Source organism: Meleagris gallopavo, chromosome 11 (assembly GCF_905368555.1).
Source record: "Meleagris gallopavo chromosome 11, MGAL_WU_HG_1.1, whole genome shotgun sequence".
Taxonomy (NCBI): Eukaryota; Metazoa; Chordata; class Aves; order Galliformes; family Phasianidae; genus Meleagris; species Meleagris gallopavo.
This window is the reverse complement of record NC_139414.1, coordinates 4,641,472-4,659,099: the sequence shown is the minus strand read 5'-3', so window position 1 is coordinate 4,659,099 and position 17,628 is coordinate 4,641,472. Positions and strand designations below refer to the sequence as shown.

Here is a 17,628-nt window from a genome sequence, read left to right as displayed (position 1 = left end):
GATAAGAGCCTTACCTGTGCTCTCCTTTCGCAGGAGGGGTTGGAAAGGCAGCCCCAAATCCCATGTAAACACTGCTTCCGGGAGAGAATAGCTGAGGAGCACACAAACACAGGAGAGAGGGGGGCAGCCAGCAACATCCTGTAGGAACACGCAGCAGTGGTTTCCTGGGAGCAGATCACTTAGTGAAAACCCAATCCAAATTTGATATTAGCATTCACCAGCAGTGTAACAAGCCGTGTACTGTGGGATGGCTGACAGGAGGCAAGCATGCAGGCCTATCTGCTTTTCAGCACCTTCAGTGTCTGAGGAATACACAAGTTGCTCCAAAAGTAATGCCTCCTAATTATTTATGTGGAAACTACAACAGATACAAAGAGAACAACAGCATTCTTTGATAGAGCAAATTCTCAGCTACAAAACGCTATTTTTTTCTACATAGTTACCACCTTCGGCTGTGCATTTTCACCAGCATGGGAGAATTCAATGACACAGCTGTGCTTCTTGCACACTCGCACGTCAGACGCCATTCTGTCAGACTGCCTCCTTGCTGCCATCTGTCACACAGCAGCAAAATGCAACGTGATGTTGATGTTGGTGGGAAGGTTCAATCCCTACTGCCATCCCACCAACATCACCTCCAACGTCCATCCGCGTGCCTTGGGGCTGGACCCTGCTTGTGTGAGCTGAAGCACATCACGACGGCTGTGCCGGCCGGTGTCCCCGGGTGAGGTTCTCAGGCCTGCTCTGCAGAGCGGGGCCTGCTGGGCCTTCTGAGAGCAAGCTGCTCTATAAATAGGCCATGAGAAACATCTCACGGGTTCAAAATTAGCAAGAAAAACATTGAGGTCTCAAATATCTCAGCAGAAGGTTTCACAATCTTTTTCCATGCTCTGACATAGCCCTATCCATGAGCTGAGGGCTGTGCCACAGGCAGGGCTGCATGTGGGGGCCCAGCTCAGGGACACACAGCGTGTCAGGTCCAAACCATCTCTTCTGCACCATACAGGGAGCAATGAACACTTTCTAGTCATGTGCCTCCTACTGCAGCCCCCAAAAAGAAAAATAATGGCTATCTTACAACTGAAATATATTATGGTAGAGGGGGAAAAAAAAAAAGCCAAGATAACTCACTTAGGTTTGGTAAATATCTGGTCTTTACCTGTTGCAGGAGGGTATTGTGACTTGCTCTATAAGCGTGTTTGTTCATGAGTTGGTAAAGCCATCCCCAGGACCTTAAACTCCTCTGTGCTGTGCCCAAGTGCCTCAGGGGGCACTGAGCTGCAGTGCATTACACTTCCAGCTGCTGCGAGCTCTTACAGCGGGGCTTCGGACCCACGAAAACCCATCACAGGCTCAAAGGCAGGAAGGAAAGAAAGTCTTGATGTGTTTTTCCTCATATCATCTCTGAGAACAAAGTCTCTGGCATTTGCAACACCTCCAACTGAAAAAAGATGAATGACGACTGTTGGTGGCTGCCTGCAGGCTATCAGCTAAAGCATGGAAATAATTAGGAATTTCACCAATGCTTATTTGGAACATGGTGACAATAAAGCAACACTGGCTGAAGAACTTTGCTTTCCTTACCTTTGCTGAGAATCACTGCTGGTGATAATTAAAATAGAAAGAGCACTTGACTGCTACCAGAAGAGCTCCCTGGGTCTTACCAAGCCTTTCATTAAGCCATGTACCAGAAGTGGTGCTTTTCTTCAGCCTGGGAAGAACCACTTGAAGAACAAAAAATGAAACAAACCATCCACAAGCAGAACTGTAGTGGTTAAGCAGTTACAGGCCAAATCCACTCTACTTGCCAGAATCCACCATGGTGTACTCAGATAAAACCCATTTGCTGGGACTATTTAATCCAGATATGGACATACACTCAGCTTTAAAATTCTGAAATAAACCCATAAGGTTAATCTACTACATTACACTGCAAATGTAGCCTCACTTGACTGACTTCCTAAGGCAGAAAATAGGATTTATTGTTTATTTTAAAACTTACTGTTGGCCTGAGGCTTTGAACACGAAAGGAGAACACCTGTAAAGATGGCCCTACACCTGCCCATCATCCAGAGACCCTGCTCATTCTGAGCTGAACCCATTCCCCGTGGCATTTTCCAGGCCTCCATCTACCTGACTTTCCAGTTGGTGCAACCCCATGCTGCCTCAGAACGTTGCTCATTAACCTGGAAGGTCACAGACATGTCTGGCAAACAGACACTGGTGTTTCCAAGAACAAGACTGGATGTTTGTTTTAGCTGTACTTCTCCAAATTCATTTCCAGATAAGAATGAAGCAATTAAGACACCCAGCTAGGCCCGTGGGAACATGTCTTCCAGCTCCCAGGCAGAAAACAGCAGCAGCCATCGAGGCAGAGGTTTGTCTGCAGGATGAGCATGAGGTGCAGGCAGGCAGCACAGCACCCTCCTGCACAACCAGCTTGGAGCCTGCAGCTCCCTGGGTCAGCCCTCAGTTCTGGTTCTGGGTCACCATCGCATTCCAGCACTGCCCTGCTGCAGCTCCAGAGGGATTCCACCTGAGCTCTCTGCCCTTATTGCTTCCTGCAATAAATACACACATCCAGCTGCCCAGAGACGCATCTCACACACATCCCTTCTTCCCTCTAGCCCATTTCAGTTCAAGATAAGAGTGTTTCTCGTTATTGCTCATCGCAGCAAGGAGCAATGCTGGATAAATTAAATTGTAATTGGAAAAGTGACTCAGAGCTGAAAAGAGGCATAGTGTCCTGAGAGAATAAATGCTAATAGCTCCGGCTTCCAGGGAGAAAGCATGCCAGAAAATTAGAATTAGGGTAAAAAAGAGACGTGAACATGGCTCTCTCCTCCTGCACACATTTAAATGGCTGAGATGAGTACTAAAATGGCTGTACTTTCCCAAGTGATAACAAACATCTGGACCCAGGCTCCTGATCCCATATCCCACCACATCTGCACACCCGTAGTGAGGAAGAGGACAGCCAGCTTCTTGCCTTTCTCTCATACAGGTGTATGTACACCTCATGGGGCAATAAAAGCCAGCAGTCTCATGAGAGCAGGAGCAGACTCAAGTGACACTGAACACCACAAACCTGGTTATGTGAGGAGCACAGTGGCACATCAGCACAGAGCATCTCGCTCAGGTTAACGCAGCAGGCATGGAGCTCCTCAGGTTTGTGAATGGAAACTAATTCTGAGGCACTGCAGGATTTCTGTTGTGTGTTCAGGTCAGTGAAACAGCTTTTACATACTAACCCTGCAGCAAAACTGCACTGACTTTAGACACCAATGGCTGCCAGCCAGGATCCGGAGGGCTGAGCTGCAGAAGTGGCATTGGTTACATATCATTTCCTGAAACCCAATTCACAGCGCTCCCCTTCTCACAGAAAATGCAATTTCCTGCTGACTTTTACCATATACTTGTCAAGGTTTTCCATTTTTAGTGCTTGGCAAGTGAAAACCATGCTGTCAGAGCAAGCACCTTCCCCCATCATGGGATGAGCTGCAGCGAGGGCTGTCCAGCTGGCTGCTTCCTGGGGACCCTGTCCCAGCTTCAGCCCAGCCAGGGCCCTCATACTTGAAGCATGAGGTACATCAGCAGGTAAATAAAGAGCAAATTTTTAACCTGCAGTTAAGCAAGAGGTGGTGTGGGACTTTCCAGCCCATGCTTTGTGCAAACAGTGACTCCAGAGGGGTGCCTTAGGTGCACAGTCGGAACGATGTCACCAACTCAATGCTCACAGCAGCACTGCAACACGCAGCGTTGCAGCAAAGGCCCTGCAGCCTCAGTCCTCCTTGAGAGCAAAACGTGAATCGTTTCTGAGCTTTGCTGACCTCTGATATGTGACTTCATCACAATCAAAACCTTTAAACCAGGAGATAGTCAGGCATTGCCAACTGCTTCTGAATTTAGTGACAAGAACCACTGTTCTCCCAGAGAGAAGATGGAATGAGACAAGGTTGGGGTGGGATGAGATGGCTAATCTGGGTGCTCATCACACCCATCTATCAAATACATTCGAGTTCAAAGCTGTTTGCACGAGTCTAATAGGAGCAGGGGTGCTGTTGCGACCTTTGCCAAAATGAAAATCAAAACCTGAGCAGCACACACTTACGTATGTGTCGTCTTTGCAGCATACAAGTAGGACATGGCCCATCTCCGGAGATCTCCTACTACCTGTTCCAGCAGGGTCCCAGGATGGCATGCATTCACTGTTAACTTTAGAAACCGGATGAAAGCCATGTATTTTGATAGGCTCAGATTCCTCAAGGTAAAAGAATAAAAGGATAAAACCATATCAACTTTCAGTCTCAAAAAGGCTCTTTTGTTCTTAACACAGTTCCAAACTGTGACAAACTTTCAGTGCTTCAAGGCAGTCAGCTGAAAAAAAATAATAATTTGTATTTCTGTATTATTTCTTCTGCTAACCATGCAGTAGGAGTGCCTGTATCCAGAGAGCCGAGGGCTTTTACTACACAGCTTTGCAGTTCTGGTCAGCTTTGGGCTCCTGAAAACAAACCTCAGTCCCGTAAAAAGATCCAGTCTAATAACAGCCAAACGTGAGAGCTGTGATGTGGGAATTCAATGTCAGCCTACAAGATGCTGTTTTCTACCAGTTATGGTTTACATTTTCTCTTTGTATACTCACATTTCTTCCCAAAACTGTGTCATGTGGCCAAGTCTTGAAGTCTCTTAGGATAACCTCTTCTAACCAAGTTAGCTAGGTGCTGTCTGGACAAGTACAAAAGGAAAGCATAGCTAGATGCTGCCTACAAGGTACTGATTCCAGTTGGACCGGATGATCTTAGAGGTCTTTTCCAACCTTGGTGATTCTGTGACTCTATGATTCCTTTCCTCTTAAACTCCCAAATCTTATTGCCTGAGCTTAAGGACTGGATCTGGAGCCCTCCAAGCCCCAGGAATCCCTGCAGGCTGTCAGGGTGGATGTGACCTGCCCGCTCCTGGACAGCACACGCTTGGGTTAATATAACAGCTCTGTCAAAGAACTGATGAACTGAATTTAAAGACATTTCCTTATTGTCCCTTTTATGGTGAACAGTGCTGAAAATAGCTTTGACATACCACTTCCTCCTGCACACATACCACCAAAGCTACGCATTTGCTATTTTTCCCCACTACACTAAGAGTACATTTTCTACCACAGCTGCTGCTGCTGTATCGTACAAAAAGGGGCAAAAATAAGGAGGATCCCATCAACCACCCCCTGCTGCTGGTTTCCTTAGCCCCGATGCCACAGCACAAGCACAGCCACCTGCAGGGCCAGCGAGTCACCCATCTCACCACAGCACGTCACACAAAGGAGAAGGGTCCTGTTTTCTGTCGTGTGCAGATACCCATGACCCCACTAATCCTATCATAAAACCATAGAATGACTTGGGTTGGGAAGGACCTAAAGGCCATCCAGTTCCAGCTCCCCCTGCTACCCACCAGATGAGGTGCCCAGCACTCCACCCAACCCAGCCTTGAAGGCTTCCTCCCAAGTCCCTCTTCTCCAAGAAGACGCTGAGATGGTTTCTGCCATTTATAGCTGTCTGCAACAGCAATTCTTTGAGCTCCTGCTGGTCTGTCAGAGCAAGTTGATTTCTAGTCCAGCGTCTTTACCAAACCACGTGAGATGTCAGAATTCTATGGAACTGCAAATTACGAAAGCTCAGGCTAAAACTTTTTTTTAACATAAAAAGCATCCATCAGCATCTACTGAAAAGCTTCTTTTTTCAAGTGTTTCTAATTGTGTGGGCTCCTGGAAGTGCTGCACTACTGTTTTTGTAAAGGACTCCATGGCCAGGCAGAAAAAGCACTGCAAGATTTCGGCATGAATGAAAATAAAGGCACTTCAGGCTGGGTTTGTTCCCAGAAAGACAGTTTTCAAAGCATGCTGGCCTTCCAAACAGGCTGCACGCTCAGCACTGGCACACAGACAGCAAAACAAGTTCACTGCACTTTGGGAAGTATCTGTTTCTGTTTAAAGAGATCTAGTTTCTGTCAGAAGTTACTTGCAGCAAACCACAGCACTTTCAGTCAACTTCCTTCACTCCTCCCCTTCTCTCTCCCCATCCAATTCTGTATCACACTGGAAATCGTTTTCAGCATCACGTTGACAGCATGGCAGGATCTCCCTTCTGCTGCTGGGCTTCCAAATTCAAAAGCAGCTGCATCAAGAAGATACTCATCCATGTGCATCCCCTTATGCTAGCTAACATACTCAGCTTCATGAAGAAAATAAGTCAGGAGGTAAATTCAGCGTTACGTCCTTACAAGCTGCATCTCCTCTTGCTCTCAGAGACTTACACGGAAAGAAACTGCACCAGAAATACATTTTGCCAAACCATCACAGAGGTCAGCTTTTCTCTGTTCATCTCCCACCTTTGCCCAAACCAGGTCTGCTCACCAGACCCGGAACAAAGTCAGCAGTAAAGTGCTACGTGCAGGAGAAGCTCCAAGATCTTTCCCTAACAGCTCAGCATAAGGAAAGAAACCAAATGCCTAATGAGGCAGAAGTGCCCATGGACAATAGCAATAGTAAGGCTCATAATTTAAAATTAAACAAAAAAACCCAATATGTCTCTATCAGTGATAGATCCAACAAAGAACACTCACCAAGGATAAGGTGATACGATAATGGCCACAACAGGAGCACGCTGCAGTTTCCATCTGCTCTGGCACAAGGCCCCCATGTTCCATGAACAATATTTACACTGGTTTCACCAAGGTAAGAATGGGCCAGTGACTTCACAGGATTTATTCAAAACTAGAGAAGAAAAGGTTTTCTTTACAGATAACCACAGAATACATCAGTATGGAAAAGGACTCGGAAGGTGTTCTCGTTGATGCACAGAGATTGCAGAGCTGCTGCTTCCACCATGATGCTACATGAGAGAGAAAAGGTGCCCTGCTCCCCTCTGCCTGAGTTGGAGCACGGGGAGCAGAGCACTCTCTCCTTCCTCACTGCTGATGAAGAATGGAGGCAATATATCTGCTCGCCATGCATTCAGAAAGCACACAACAGCAATGAGATGGCCCTGCTTAGCTTGTAGAGAGCTGCATCTCATCCATCCAGCTGCTATGTGGCTTTTTTTGTTACTGGAGACAAGACAGAAAACAATTTGCCAATAATTACAGAGGTAGATTAGCAGAGAGTTAGAAAGAAGTACCAGCTTCCAGTGAGTTTTCCCATCTGTGCTTTTCAACATCACCACCAAAACATGTTCAAAATACAGCTTCTTTTGTACCAAACATGACACTGTACTTTAGAAGTAAATGGTCAATAAAACTTGCTTAAAATTATTTAAAAAAAAAAAAACAAATCTCCACTAAAATGTCTAAAAATATCTTGCAGAAATTCCTGAATCATGAGTTGCCTCCCTTCTCATATGCCAAAAATGCCACCCGGATGATTTAAAAGCCTTGTATTTTGAAAGGTAGTTGCCTTGCTTATTTTAATGGTAAAATCAAACATCTTGGACTAGGAGTTGAGCTTATCAGTACCCAGCTTTAACAGTGATTCCTTAAATCACTGCTCCAAAGAGCTCCAGAGCGATGGGAACAAGTGTCAAAGAATGTCTCTTGTTTCTCAGCAGATCAGGCTTTCAGCTGTCAGAACCCCTCTGAAGCAAGCTGAACCTTATCAGCACTTGATTCAGCCTTGTGCAGTCTCTGCTTAGCAAGCATCTCCTGTGATTCTCATACAGCATCAGCAGTTGAGCCGAGGACTCCACCAGCTGCACGAGCCCAGCCCCATGAGGAAGACATTTATTGCAGAGGCTCACACAGACACTGTGTGGATGTACCACAACGTATTGCACTGCCTTCCAGTTTGGAGAAGCTATGCCAAAGGGTCCTAAGTGTCGCAACGTGGAAGAGCTGTCAAAACACACCAGTGCTTAGACCTAACAAATATGACAACCCTGATTTTCAAAGTGCTTCGACAATCGAGGCAAAAGTCTAAATAGAATAAAAACTGATTTGCTAGCAATGTACATTTCGGAAGCCGGGCAAAGTAACCTTCCCGTGAGTATAGATGTCCTCATCGGTGCCTTGGTTTAAATGCTTCACCAAGTTTTTCTCGAACAAGAGAGGGTGGTAGGCTCCCATGGTGCAGGCACGGTCGTGAAACTTCTGGTAGTAGTGGCAAATGTCCGTCTGCCGCTTAGAAGGGAGAAATTCATACACATCCACCTCGTCGCAGAGCGTCATCATGATCACAATGCCTGTGCAGGGAAAGAGACCAACATCACTGCAGCCCTGAGAGCACATCATCCACTACAGTGAGGTGAACGGCCAGGCAAGAAGCACCCCACTCCAAAGGGAAGGGTTTCCTCCTTCCTAAGTTCAGCTGAAAGTGGGAGAAAACACACCAGGCTGGATGGGGCTGTTTGGTGCAGCTGCAACACAGCTGATGGACTTGACCAGAGTGAGCTGTTTTCAGTGACAGCCATGCTGTAATAACATGGCTGTATTCTTATGCAATTGTCTTACACGTGTGATGATGTAATTGGTACAGGGCAAGAGCAAGGCTGGCAAAGAAAACGAGGTGTTTAACTGGCAGAAATCATAGAATGGCTTAGGCTGAAAGGGTCCTTAAGGCCTATTATGTTCCAGCTCTCTGCTGTGGGCTGGCTGCCCCCATGAGGTCAGGCTGCCCAGGACCTCTTCCAGCCTGGCCCTGAGCACCTTCAGGAATGGTGCCAGGGCCTCACCGCCCTCTGAGTAAAGAATTTCTCCCTAATATCTAATCTAAATCTCCCTTTAGTTTAAAGCCCTTGTCCTGTCACTATCGGACCACGTAAAAAGTCAGCCTCTCTGCTGTTTATCCACTCCATGTAACTACTAGAAAGCTGCAGTGAGGTCTGCTCCAGAGCCTTCTCATCTCCACACAAGCCCAGCTCCCTCAAACTATCTTAATAGGAGAGGTGCTCCAGCCCTCTGGTCATCTTTGTGGCCTCCTCTGGACCCGCTCCAACAGCTCCACATCTTTTTACACAGATACAGAAGGTGCCTGGCAGAGATGGGAGCAGAGGCAACGGTGGAAAACTGGCTGAAGTGCAACAGATTGGTGTCCACATAGTGAACGAGGCCACACTTCTGTACTGTGACTTCAACATACGTGTGAATCCTGAGAAGTCTGCTCCTTCTAATTGACATAGTCATGAGATTTACCTGCTGAAAACAAGGAAAAGCTTTGCAACAGGGGAATGTAAAGTGAGCCTCTTTGCTGGGAGCCTGGATTTAGCATGCTGACATAGAAATTAGCATACTGAATCAAAGCGGTCAGTCAGACCACCCCAACCCTGTGCTGTGACTAGGCCTTTAGCTATATGTTTTTCTTCCATACACATATTAGGTAACCACTCAGATTTAATCTACAGTAAACAGACTTATTTCCCTGACAAGATCTGAACCCACAGGAGCCGTATGTTCCTCTCTGCACCCCACATGGTTGAACTGCTCTGGTTTTAGGAGCCAGAAATCCTCAAGAACATCTCGATGCTGCATTCTGCTCACCTATCCCCACATGGAACCAGGCCATGTTTATAAGTGCTGTTCCAGAGGAATGCTGCTTATTTTAACACAACCAAAATGATACCTTTGAGACATAATGCTTGAATTCTGCCATAAGACAAGCACTGCAAAAGCAATTCTGATAAGCCTTCATACAACACAAATCCATAACTGACTTTGAAAATGACATTCTAAAGAACCCTTGTAAGCTGAACATGAAGTTTAGAAGGCAGTTATCTCACCCAGCATTCCTGAAGATGGTGGGTTAGGCTGAATATGCTCCAGGGAATTCTCCTGCAGAATATCCCAGAGTTGCCACTGCATCTTTGGATTCAGGATATAAAAGGGCTGCTCGGATGTCTAATACGATACAACTTGTAGGCTTCAAAAAACTTGTAGTCGGGTTTTTGGTACCACTGCAAAACGGAAACAAGAGGTCAGATGGTTTTATCTGCAGCATGCCCTTTCCTACAACCAATGGCAAACAGGAAGGCTATCAGTGAATTAATGTGCTGTTGCCAAGAGGAAAAGTTCCTGCTGGATCTCTACATACTGCTTGCTGCCCAACCAAACCTGCCCTTCAAGTCTTTGAGGGGACTTGCCTTAGTGAACAGAGGGGGGAAACCCATATCTCCTCCCTCTGGTAGAGAAGGACTATTATATAAGATCAACTGTCTTGTATCATTTCACTCTGCAACCCCAACAGCCAATGATATTGAGAACTCTGTCTCAGCGTTGCAGACCCCTGTGCCTCTCCACTCTGAGCACAAAGCATCCCATGCTGCAGGAGAGTTCCCACAGCACCACCTCCTCAAGCAGGCTGGGCTCATTTGCATCATAACATCCTACTTTCAATAAAAACACTTGGAAGGGCATATGTTTCTGGAAAGCCATTTTGATACCTTTTCCTATGCCACAAATACCCCATCCTGGTTCCACTGACTTTATACGGGCTGTGCATACATCCTTACACCACTTGGAGATGTGGGACTGGGCAAAACATTTGTACTTTTGTACTGCCAGAGGGACTGCAATGCCCACAAGTGAAAATCTAACACAGGGAGGTGACATTAGCTTACATCTTCAGAGTTATCCAATCCCATCATAACACATGAGGAAGACGTAAACAAGAATGGCCTCAAAATGAGTGGCTGTTTATATTAGGAAGATGTGAGCTAAGAGCTGCACTTCAAAGCATGCATCTGATCTTATTTATAGAAACCTCAGCCTTACCTCATGTATTTCTGCATGATATGGCGCTGGATCCCAGACAATCAAGATTCCAGTGTTATACAGAGCATCTTTCAGGAACTGCTGCTCCTCAACAGTGACCAGCTGGAATGACACAACAAACACAACACGTTGATACACACCATCAGCGTCAGCAGCGGTGGAGCAGCAAAGCCCCCTGAGCACAGCTACAGCCACCCCTCTGCCGCTCCCAAAGCATGTCCCACAGCACACAGGCAAGGACACGACTCCTGCAGCCACCCATACACCGCTGGTACAGCCTCCAACAACCTGCACTAACATGGGTTTGCCCTGAAAAGCAAGCACAGGCCACTGAGACAAGGGCTGCTCTTTTGCCCTCCTGCCCTCAGGCTTAACTTGCATCAGCAGTTCTTTAGAAGCTGTGCTTAAGAGAAGCACTGTCATAAAAATCAGCTCCCCTTTTCCTCATGCTCTCGGAGGGCCTAATTAAGAGCTACTCCATTTACCCTGAAGTATCTAGGCTGCCTCCAGCATCAAACCGATTGCCTCTGCTAACCAGTGCTCAGGGACACTGCGGCTGGCCCAGATGTCTATTACTCGAAAAGCAAACTGGGTTTCCTCACATCTGTTTCCAGCTCCAGAGGATTAGGCTTTCCCTCGACCACGAGCACTGCGTGGCCTCATTTCCTTGCAGCAGTGGCAGTATCTAGGTCGCCTGCTGACAGCGTGCCCCAAAGCTGGAGTGCAGTGCTGCTGGAGGGCCAGGCAGCTGCCACGGGCTGCCCCTCAGCTGGGTAAGGGTGGGATGCCACGGGGCAGAAACAGGGTGAGGAACGCTGGCGTTTTGTTTTCACTTTCCTGTTTCCATTGAAAGGCTGGAAATCTTCCAGGAATTTTTTCCAGGGAAGAAAAGAAAGAAAATAAAAGCTTATGTGAAACACGTGGAAGGAGGATTCAAGAGAAGCTGAGCAGCAGAGGAAGCAAAGGTGGGCCAAGCAGAGGCACACCGGCCTCCAAAGGGCTGCCCAGAGGCACCAAAGCCCAGCTGTAAGAGGCCAGGTGGGCCTCTGGCTCCGGGACACCTTAGTGCCTATCTGTTCTGTTAATAGAGGGACTGATTCTTTCTAGGTACTTAAACACCATTTAAATTGCTACACAACTTATTTGTCTTGCTCAGTTTTTTGATTCTAATTAGCTGACTAATCCATTCATTTACTGGTTGAAGTTGTTCTTTAGCTAACTCATTGTTAGCAAATATCTGGCTAGTGTAGCACCTACCCTCCTGGTACAATTACCCACCAGATCGTAACGAGCTCCTGCTCTCCAGCTACTGCAGTTTCTGCCCCGTAATCCAAACATGCTCTCTTTCAGCTATCACCTTATTTCACTCCATGGGTGCACTATCTCCTTTTTTCTCCCTGCAGACTCATTAACGCCAATATCAGCAAATGCAGTGATGGCAGAGAACTCTCAGTCACAGCCAAAGAGAGCTGTAAACAAGAGTTAGGAGGAAACCCTTGGTAATCTGCTCTCTGGTCAGCTCAGCTGAAAGGAATCGTGTCCTACATAACGACATTAGTATTCCCCCCACAGTGTCCTCAGCCCTTATTTCGGTAAGATGTGAGAGCTTTCCCAAGGCAAATTGATGCTTTGCAGAAGACTACAGGAACACATGCCATTAAAAAAGCAGGACAGAGGGAACAGCCAAGGTCTAAGAAAATAGGCAAGGGAACATTAAAGAATTTCTCTATTTAGAACAATCACCAAGCTTGTGGACCTACAAGCCCATCCTTGGCTCTGAGGATCCCAAACTTCTCCCTGACACTATGATCACCTCATTAATCTTTCCTTCTTTAACAGATGCAAAAGATACCCCACTGTACTGTAAAAATCTCCAACTTGTGAACAAACTAACAACTGGGTACTGTTCCCAAATCTGGCTGGTTATGTTTGTTACAGAAAATATATTAGAACAGCAGAATCACAGAATGGCCAGGGCTGGAAGGGACTTCAAGGATCATGAATCTCCAACCTCCCTGCCACATGCAGGGCCACCAACCTCCCCATTTAATACTAGACCAGGCTACAACTATTAAGCAACCACTGGCCACCCATGCCAAAGGGACAGCAATGAACACAAACTAGTTTGATAGATTAAATACAGAGCATCCCACTTCCTTCATTTGAGGACTGGACTGAGGATGGATCAGTGGCAGGAGCCAAAACGAGCTGCCAAGGGGGACAGCAGCAGTGCTCACACTTAACCCGAAACTGGAGCGGCCACACGGCGCTGTTGGTGCTATCCTACACTCATGCAGTCATGGTGTTACCTTCCTCCCTGTGCAAATAACCCAGGTCATGTACATATTTTCACTGACAAACAACTTTGTATCACAGGAAGAGCAGCAATTGGCGCTTTCTTCAGAGCAAGATTTCTCAAGTGATAACGCCTATCTGCCATCATAAAGCGCACAGAAGGAAGAAGATAAAATACAGAAAGGTCAAACAGGGCAGAGGAAGGATGTGAGCTGCCAGATGTGGCTGCCAAAAAAAGACTGGCTGAACAAGGACAAACCGTCCCACATCTGATTGCTAATTGAACACAGGGGAACTGAGAGGAGCAAGCTGCAGAGCAGAGCACAGCAGGATGCAAACGCTCCGAAGTGCATTTCTTGGGCACTTATCTTCAGCCATTTAACGAGCCTACTAATATGTTATACACATCATCTCTGAGCACAAAAGCAGCACAACCTCCAGCACTTGCTAATTTCAATGCAGGAGCCTTAGAAGGTATCTGAGCAATGGGGAGAAGGTTTGCCCCTGTCCCTGTTAGGAGGAAGGCCATTCCCCACCATTCAGCTGGATTCACCTAGGCTGGATGTGGCTCTGGGCAGCCTGATGCAGTAGCTGGCAAACCTGCACATAGCAGGGGAGTTGAAACTAGATGATCATTGTGGTCCTTTTCAACCCAGGCCATTCTATGATTCTATGATTCGGTTCCCAAGCAGAGGAGAGACATGGAGCTGTGCCATGCTTGGTCTGTTTGAACTTTCATCACACCTACCTGGGAGTTAACAAGACGGATCGTTGTTTTTTGACCCACATCTTCTTGAAATCCCTTGACAGGAGCCCCATTAAACCGCAAGACGGCATCATGGCTGTCTGAAAGCAGAACAGAGTGAAAGCAGTGAGCTAGCAGCTGGCTTTGGAGCTATAGAGACTTTCCATGTGACCACGTGTACCAGCCCAACAGGCATGGTGGGCACGGGCTGACGGTTGGACGTGATGACCTTGAAGGTCATTTCCAACCTTGATAACTCTATGATTTTATAGTTTACACGCACAACTTGAGCCAGACACCAAGCACTATTACACCTCAAGTGTACACTTAAAAACAGTGTTTGATGAACTCATTGTGGCATCCTGTCTGTCTCCCAGTGGTTGTGTTGCGCTCGGCATTTCCTCAATTTGGTTTTTCACTGGTAACTCACAGACCTTGTTATCATCAAGAACTCATCAAGACAAGCACTGCCCATTAAACAGGATCTCTCCATTCTGATCTACCACCCTTCGTCCTCATTTAATGTGATTATAGAGACAAAATACCCCCAGCCCTTTAATGAATAATTATTCAGCAGTCTCTTGTGCTCAACCAAGCTTCAAAGCAAAGGCTTCATTTTAAGATTTAGTTCCTTTTCGGCACCTTCCCCCAACCAAACCACAATTTTTCCTCCATAGAAATATGTCAGGCCAAAACTGGGGAAAACTGTACACAAACAGAGGTGCACTCCTGAATCCCTCGTTATTCACAGCACTCAACTGAAGGAGCTGCAGTGAGACTGGGCTCCCGAGCAGCCAAAAGCATGCAGAATCATTAGCAGAGATGCCTGCTTGAGCTAAAAGGTGCCAGTTTGTGATTCAGACACAAGGCCTGCTAACTGGGATGGCAGCAGGGTTAATGGCATTTGCCCAGGGCACGTTACACAGTGACCTTTGCAGAATTCATTCAGTGTGATCTGGAACAGACTGATGCTTCAGCCCAGGGGACAGACTAGGAGGCTGCAGGCACAGAGACATTGTTCTGCACACTTGGCATGCTCTCCACTCTGCAGCAGCAGAGGCACAGCCCATCCATTGCCTGGCTGCTCGCATCCCAGATCCAGCAGTTGCATGCTGGATTACAATGTGCTGTGACAGCATCCTCAGCTCCTGAGTGATCCCATCACAGGAGTTACCACAAACACTGCTGGAAACAAGCCAGCACGGTGACAGGAGAGCATCAAACAAGAGATCAGGTCACTTCTGAGCCCAGGAAGGTGCTCAAAGTCAGGTCTGCCTTCCTAGTATTCGACCTACTTGGCCTCAAGAGTTCATCAGGAGGCTAAAACAATTACATCAAACAACTGTCAGCAGCAATTTGTATCAGGAGGCAGTGCTGCCCTGGTTAATGCTGCCACCGCCCTTCTCATCACATCCTTCAGTGCACTTCAACACAGCTCATGCAGTTCATCCTCACCCAGCACCTGCCCCCTGCCCTGAGGGGCACCCATTAGGGACAGCCTCTGGGCACGTGCCAGCACAACCCTTACCTCCCTACAGCACCCTGCCACTACAGCTGAAAGGTTTCCCTCAGTTGTTCCTGAATAATGTATTAAAAGGTTATCTGTCTACTTGTTTCAGAGGATGGACCCTACTTCCAGCTTAGTACAGGCCAAAAGGACCTGATCCAGCTGATAACTTACAAACACACTGAAGTACTGAAGCCTGCAAGCAATTTCTACAGGAGAGCAACCATACATACTCCTCCTGCAGAGTTAAGTGCAGTGTGAATCTTCACAGAGTCCCAAACAATAAGCAGTGAACTAAGTGGACTGCAGCCACAGGAGAATTTTCTGCCAAGCATAAAACCCAGACCTGAAGGCTGGACAGACCCTGATGCTGCTTCCTTAAAGATACAAAGTGCTTTAGCTTTCACGCTCACTTCTTTACAATCCACAGTACAAGACCAATGCTTCAGCATTTGTTACTCACTGCACTGACTTCAGATCAATATGGGCAGACAGGACTTTGCAAAGTATCACCAAACTGCATACAACAAATGGAGCCCTCCGAAGTCTGTCCCGTCCTGTGGCCGGAGCACAGAACAGACCTCAACTGCTGGGCCACTCACACTCAGCTGCCTTGCAGGCTCAGTGAGGCAGTGACGCTGTTGGATGATCACAAGCAATAAACAGAGTCAGAGGAGACCTCTGAAGACTGCCCAGGGCCACTGAGTCCTCTGCTCAGTGCTGGGTCAACTAGAGCAGATTGCTCAGGACTGTGTTCATTGGGTTTTTTTCTCCCTTTTGTGCTTTAGTTGCGTTGTTGTGGGTTTTTTTTTTTTGTTTTTTTGTTTGTTTTGTTTTGTTTTCTGTTTTTGTTACTTCCTTCTCTGTAGGAGTTTCTCCTAATAAAAAAAGTTTCTGCCTGTTGAGCATGCAATGAGCACATAAGCATTACTCAACCCACCCCACACCCTCTCAAGAAACAAACATTTGAGGTGCCAAACCTCTTCCTGGTATTCAGTATTAGTTCTACTTTCTGGTGAGGTCAACACAACCATGAAAGTTGAAAGGACTCACTATTAAAGGAACTACCTGCACAGAAGTCACATCCTCTCAACTCAGTCCAATCCTTTGCACTCCCTCTTGGGGCTTACCCACTTGGCTAAATATTTTTACTTACTGTTTTCCTTCTAAGGAAGAGCAGTGTTACACCATACCCAAATCTTTACAAGGTTCCAGAGTTAAGACTGCAGCTGTTTTCTATCACAATCCTTTTCATTTCTGAGAAACTGCTGCTGCTATCAGTGGTTGCTCATGGGAGCATGCCCAAAGGCTAACACTCACAGGCACTGTCACCTACAGCATCGTAAGGAAGCTTACGATGTGCAGCCTACACACTCAGAGAGGAGAAGACTATCTCGTCATTATTCCCATCTCCTCCTAGCCTGTACTGTTCACCATCAAAGAACTGCAAGGATAGATTCCAGCGTGACACCAGGTCTCTTCTGTTCATGCAAGTTATAAAACGGGATTGCTTGACTTTATCTTAGTAGAAAAATACCAACCTATCTCCGGTCCCAAGTGAGACGATTTCAGAGAGCCTGCTGAGGACACAACAGCGCAGCGACCCAGGCGGCCCACTGTTGCATTGAGGCTTTTCTCTGGGAGGTAGTGCTGCCATTCCGAGGAATTAAATGGCCCATCTGATCCCTGTATCATGGTCACGTTCACCCTGACCCGCAGCTGGCACAGCAGCTTCTCTGGGCTGAGTTTAGCAGCATTCATCTTCCCGTTGTAAGTCACGTTGTACTTGTTCATGGACAGGTAATTCTTCCTGACCTTCTGCAGCCTGGGTATGAGGTTTCTGGATGAGCTGTCCTTATCCCATACCTTCACATGGTCTGCTGCTTTCCTGGACTTCTCCACTACTCCAGAGGTGATGCCTTTTACTTTATTTTGGTCATCTGGCAAAGCTTTAGGCATCTGACCCATTTCACCAGCAGCTTCGTGGAAGAGGCCCTGTGATTTAAGTAGGTTCCATTTTTCCAAAGTCCTGTGAACCTGTGTATCATCATTCTTGAAAGGAACATAATAGCTTCCTCTTGTCTCTTTCCACAGGCAAACTGTCAGAGCTATCAGTAACACCACAAGAACACACATAAATTTTTTCAGCACATTGATGTGAACCATAGTGTATGTTGCATCCAAATGGGACAGTGAGCACAGGGCAGGAAGCTGGTCCTGGGGAAGAGAACATCTCAGTCAAGGGTGTATGCACATCCACACATGCATATAAAATCACAGGCAGCACTGTGAGGCAGTGGGTGGGAAGAGGGAGAACGTAGGGGCAATTTTA

General features: G+C 46.9%; 2 protein-coding genes across 20 annotated transcripts in view; one reads left to right on the top strand and one right to left on the bottom strand.

Annotated features, from left to right (window-relative positions):
- Positions 1–7,322, top strand: part of LOC104912587 (uncharacterized) — an 82,090-nt gene extending 74,768 nt beyond the window's left edge. For 18 of the 19 annotated variants that reach the window (XR_014885608.1, XR_014885606.1, XR_014885597.1 and 15 more), the window contains one exon: positions 1,169–7,322. The gene's annotated coding sequence lies outside the window, so the exon portion shown is untranslated. The remainder of the gene's footprint in view (positions 1–1,168) is intronic. The other variant, XR_014885603.1, reaches the window with a different exon arrangement.
- Positions 6,743–17,628, bottom strand: part of ST6GAL1 (ST6 beta-galactoside alpha-2,6-sialyltransferase 1) — a 32,581-nt gene continuing 21,695 nt past the window's right edge. The window contains 6 exon segments of the mRNA XM_085233240.1: positions 6,743–8,225; positions 9,759–9,869; positions 9,872–9,932; positions 10,750–10,851; positions 13,793–13,890; positions 16,838–17,513. Of these exon segments, the coding sequence (XP_085089366.1) occupies positions 7,984–8,225; positions 9,759–9,869; positions 9,872–9,932; positions 10,750–10,851; positions 13,793–13,890; positions 16,838–17,462 (1,239 nt within the window). The 5' untranslated portion in view covers positions 17,463–17,513 and the 3' untranslated portion in view covers positions 6,743–7,983.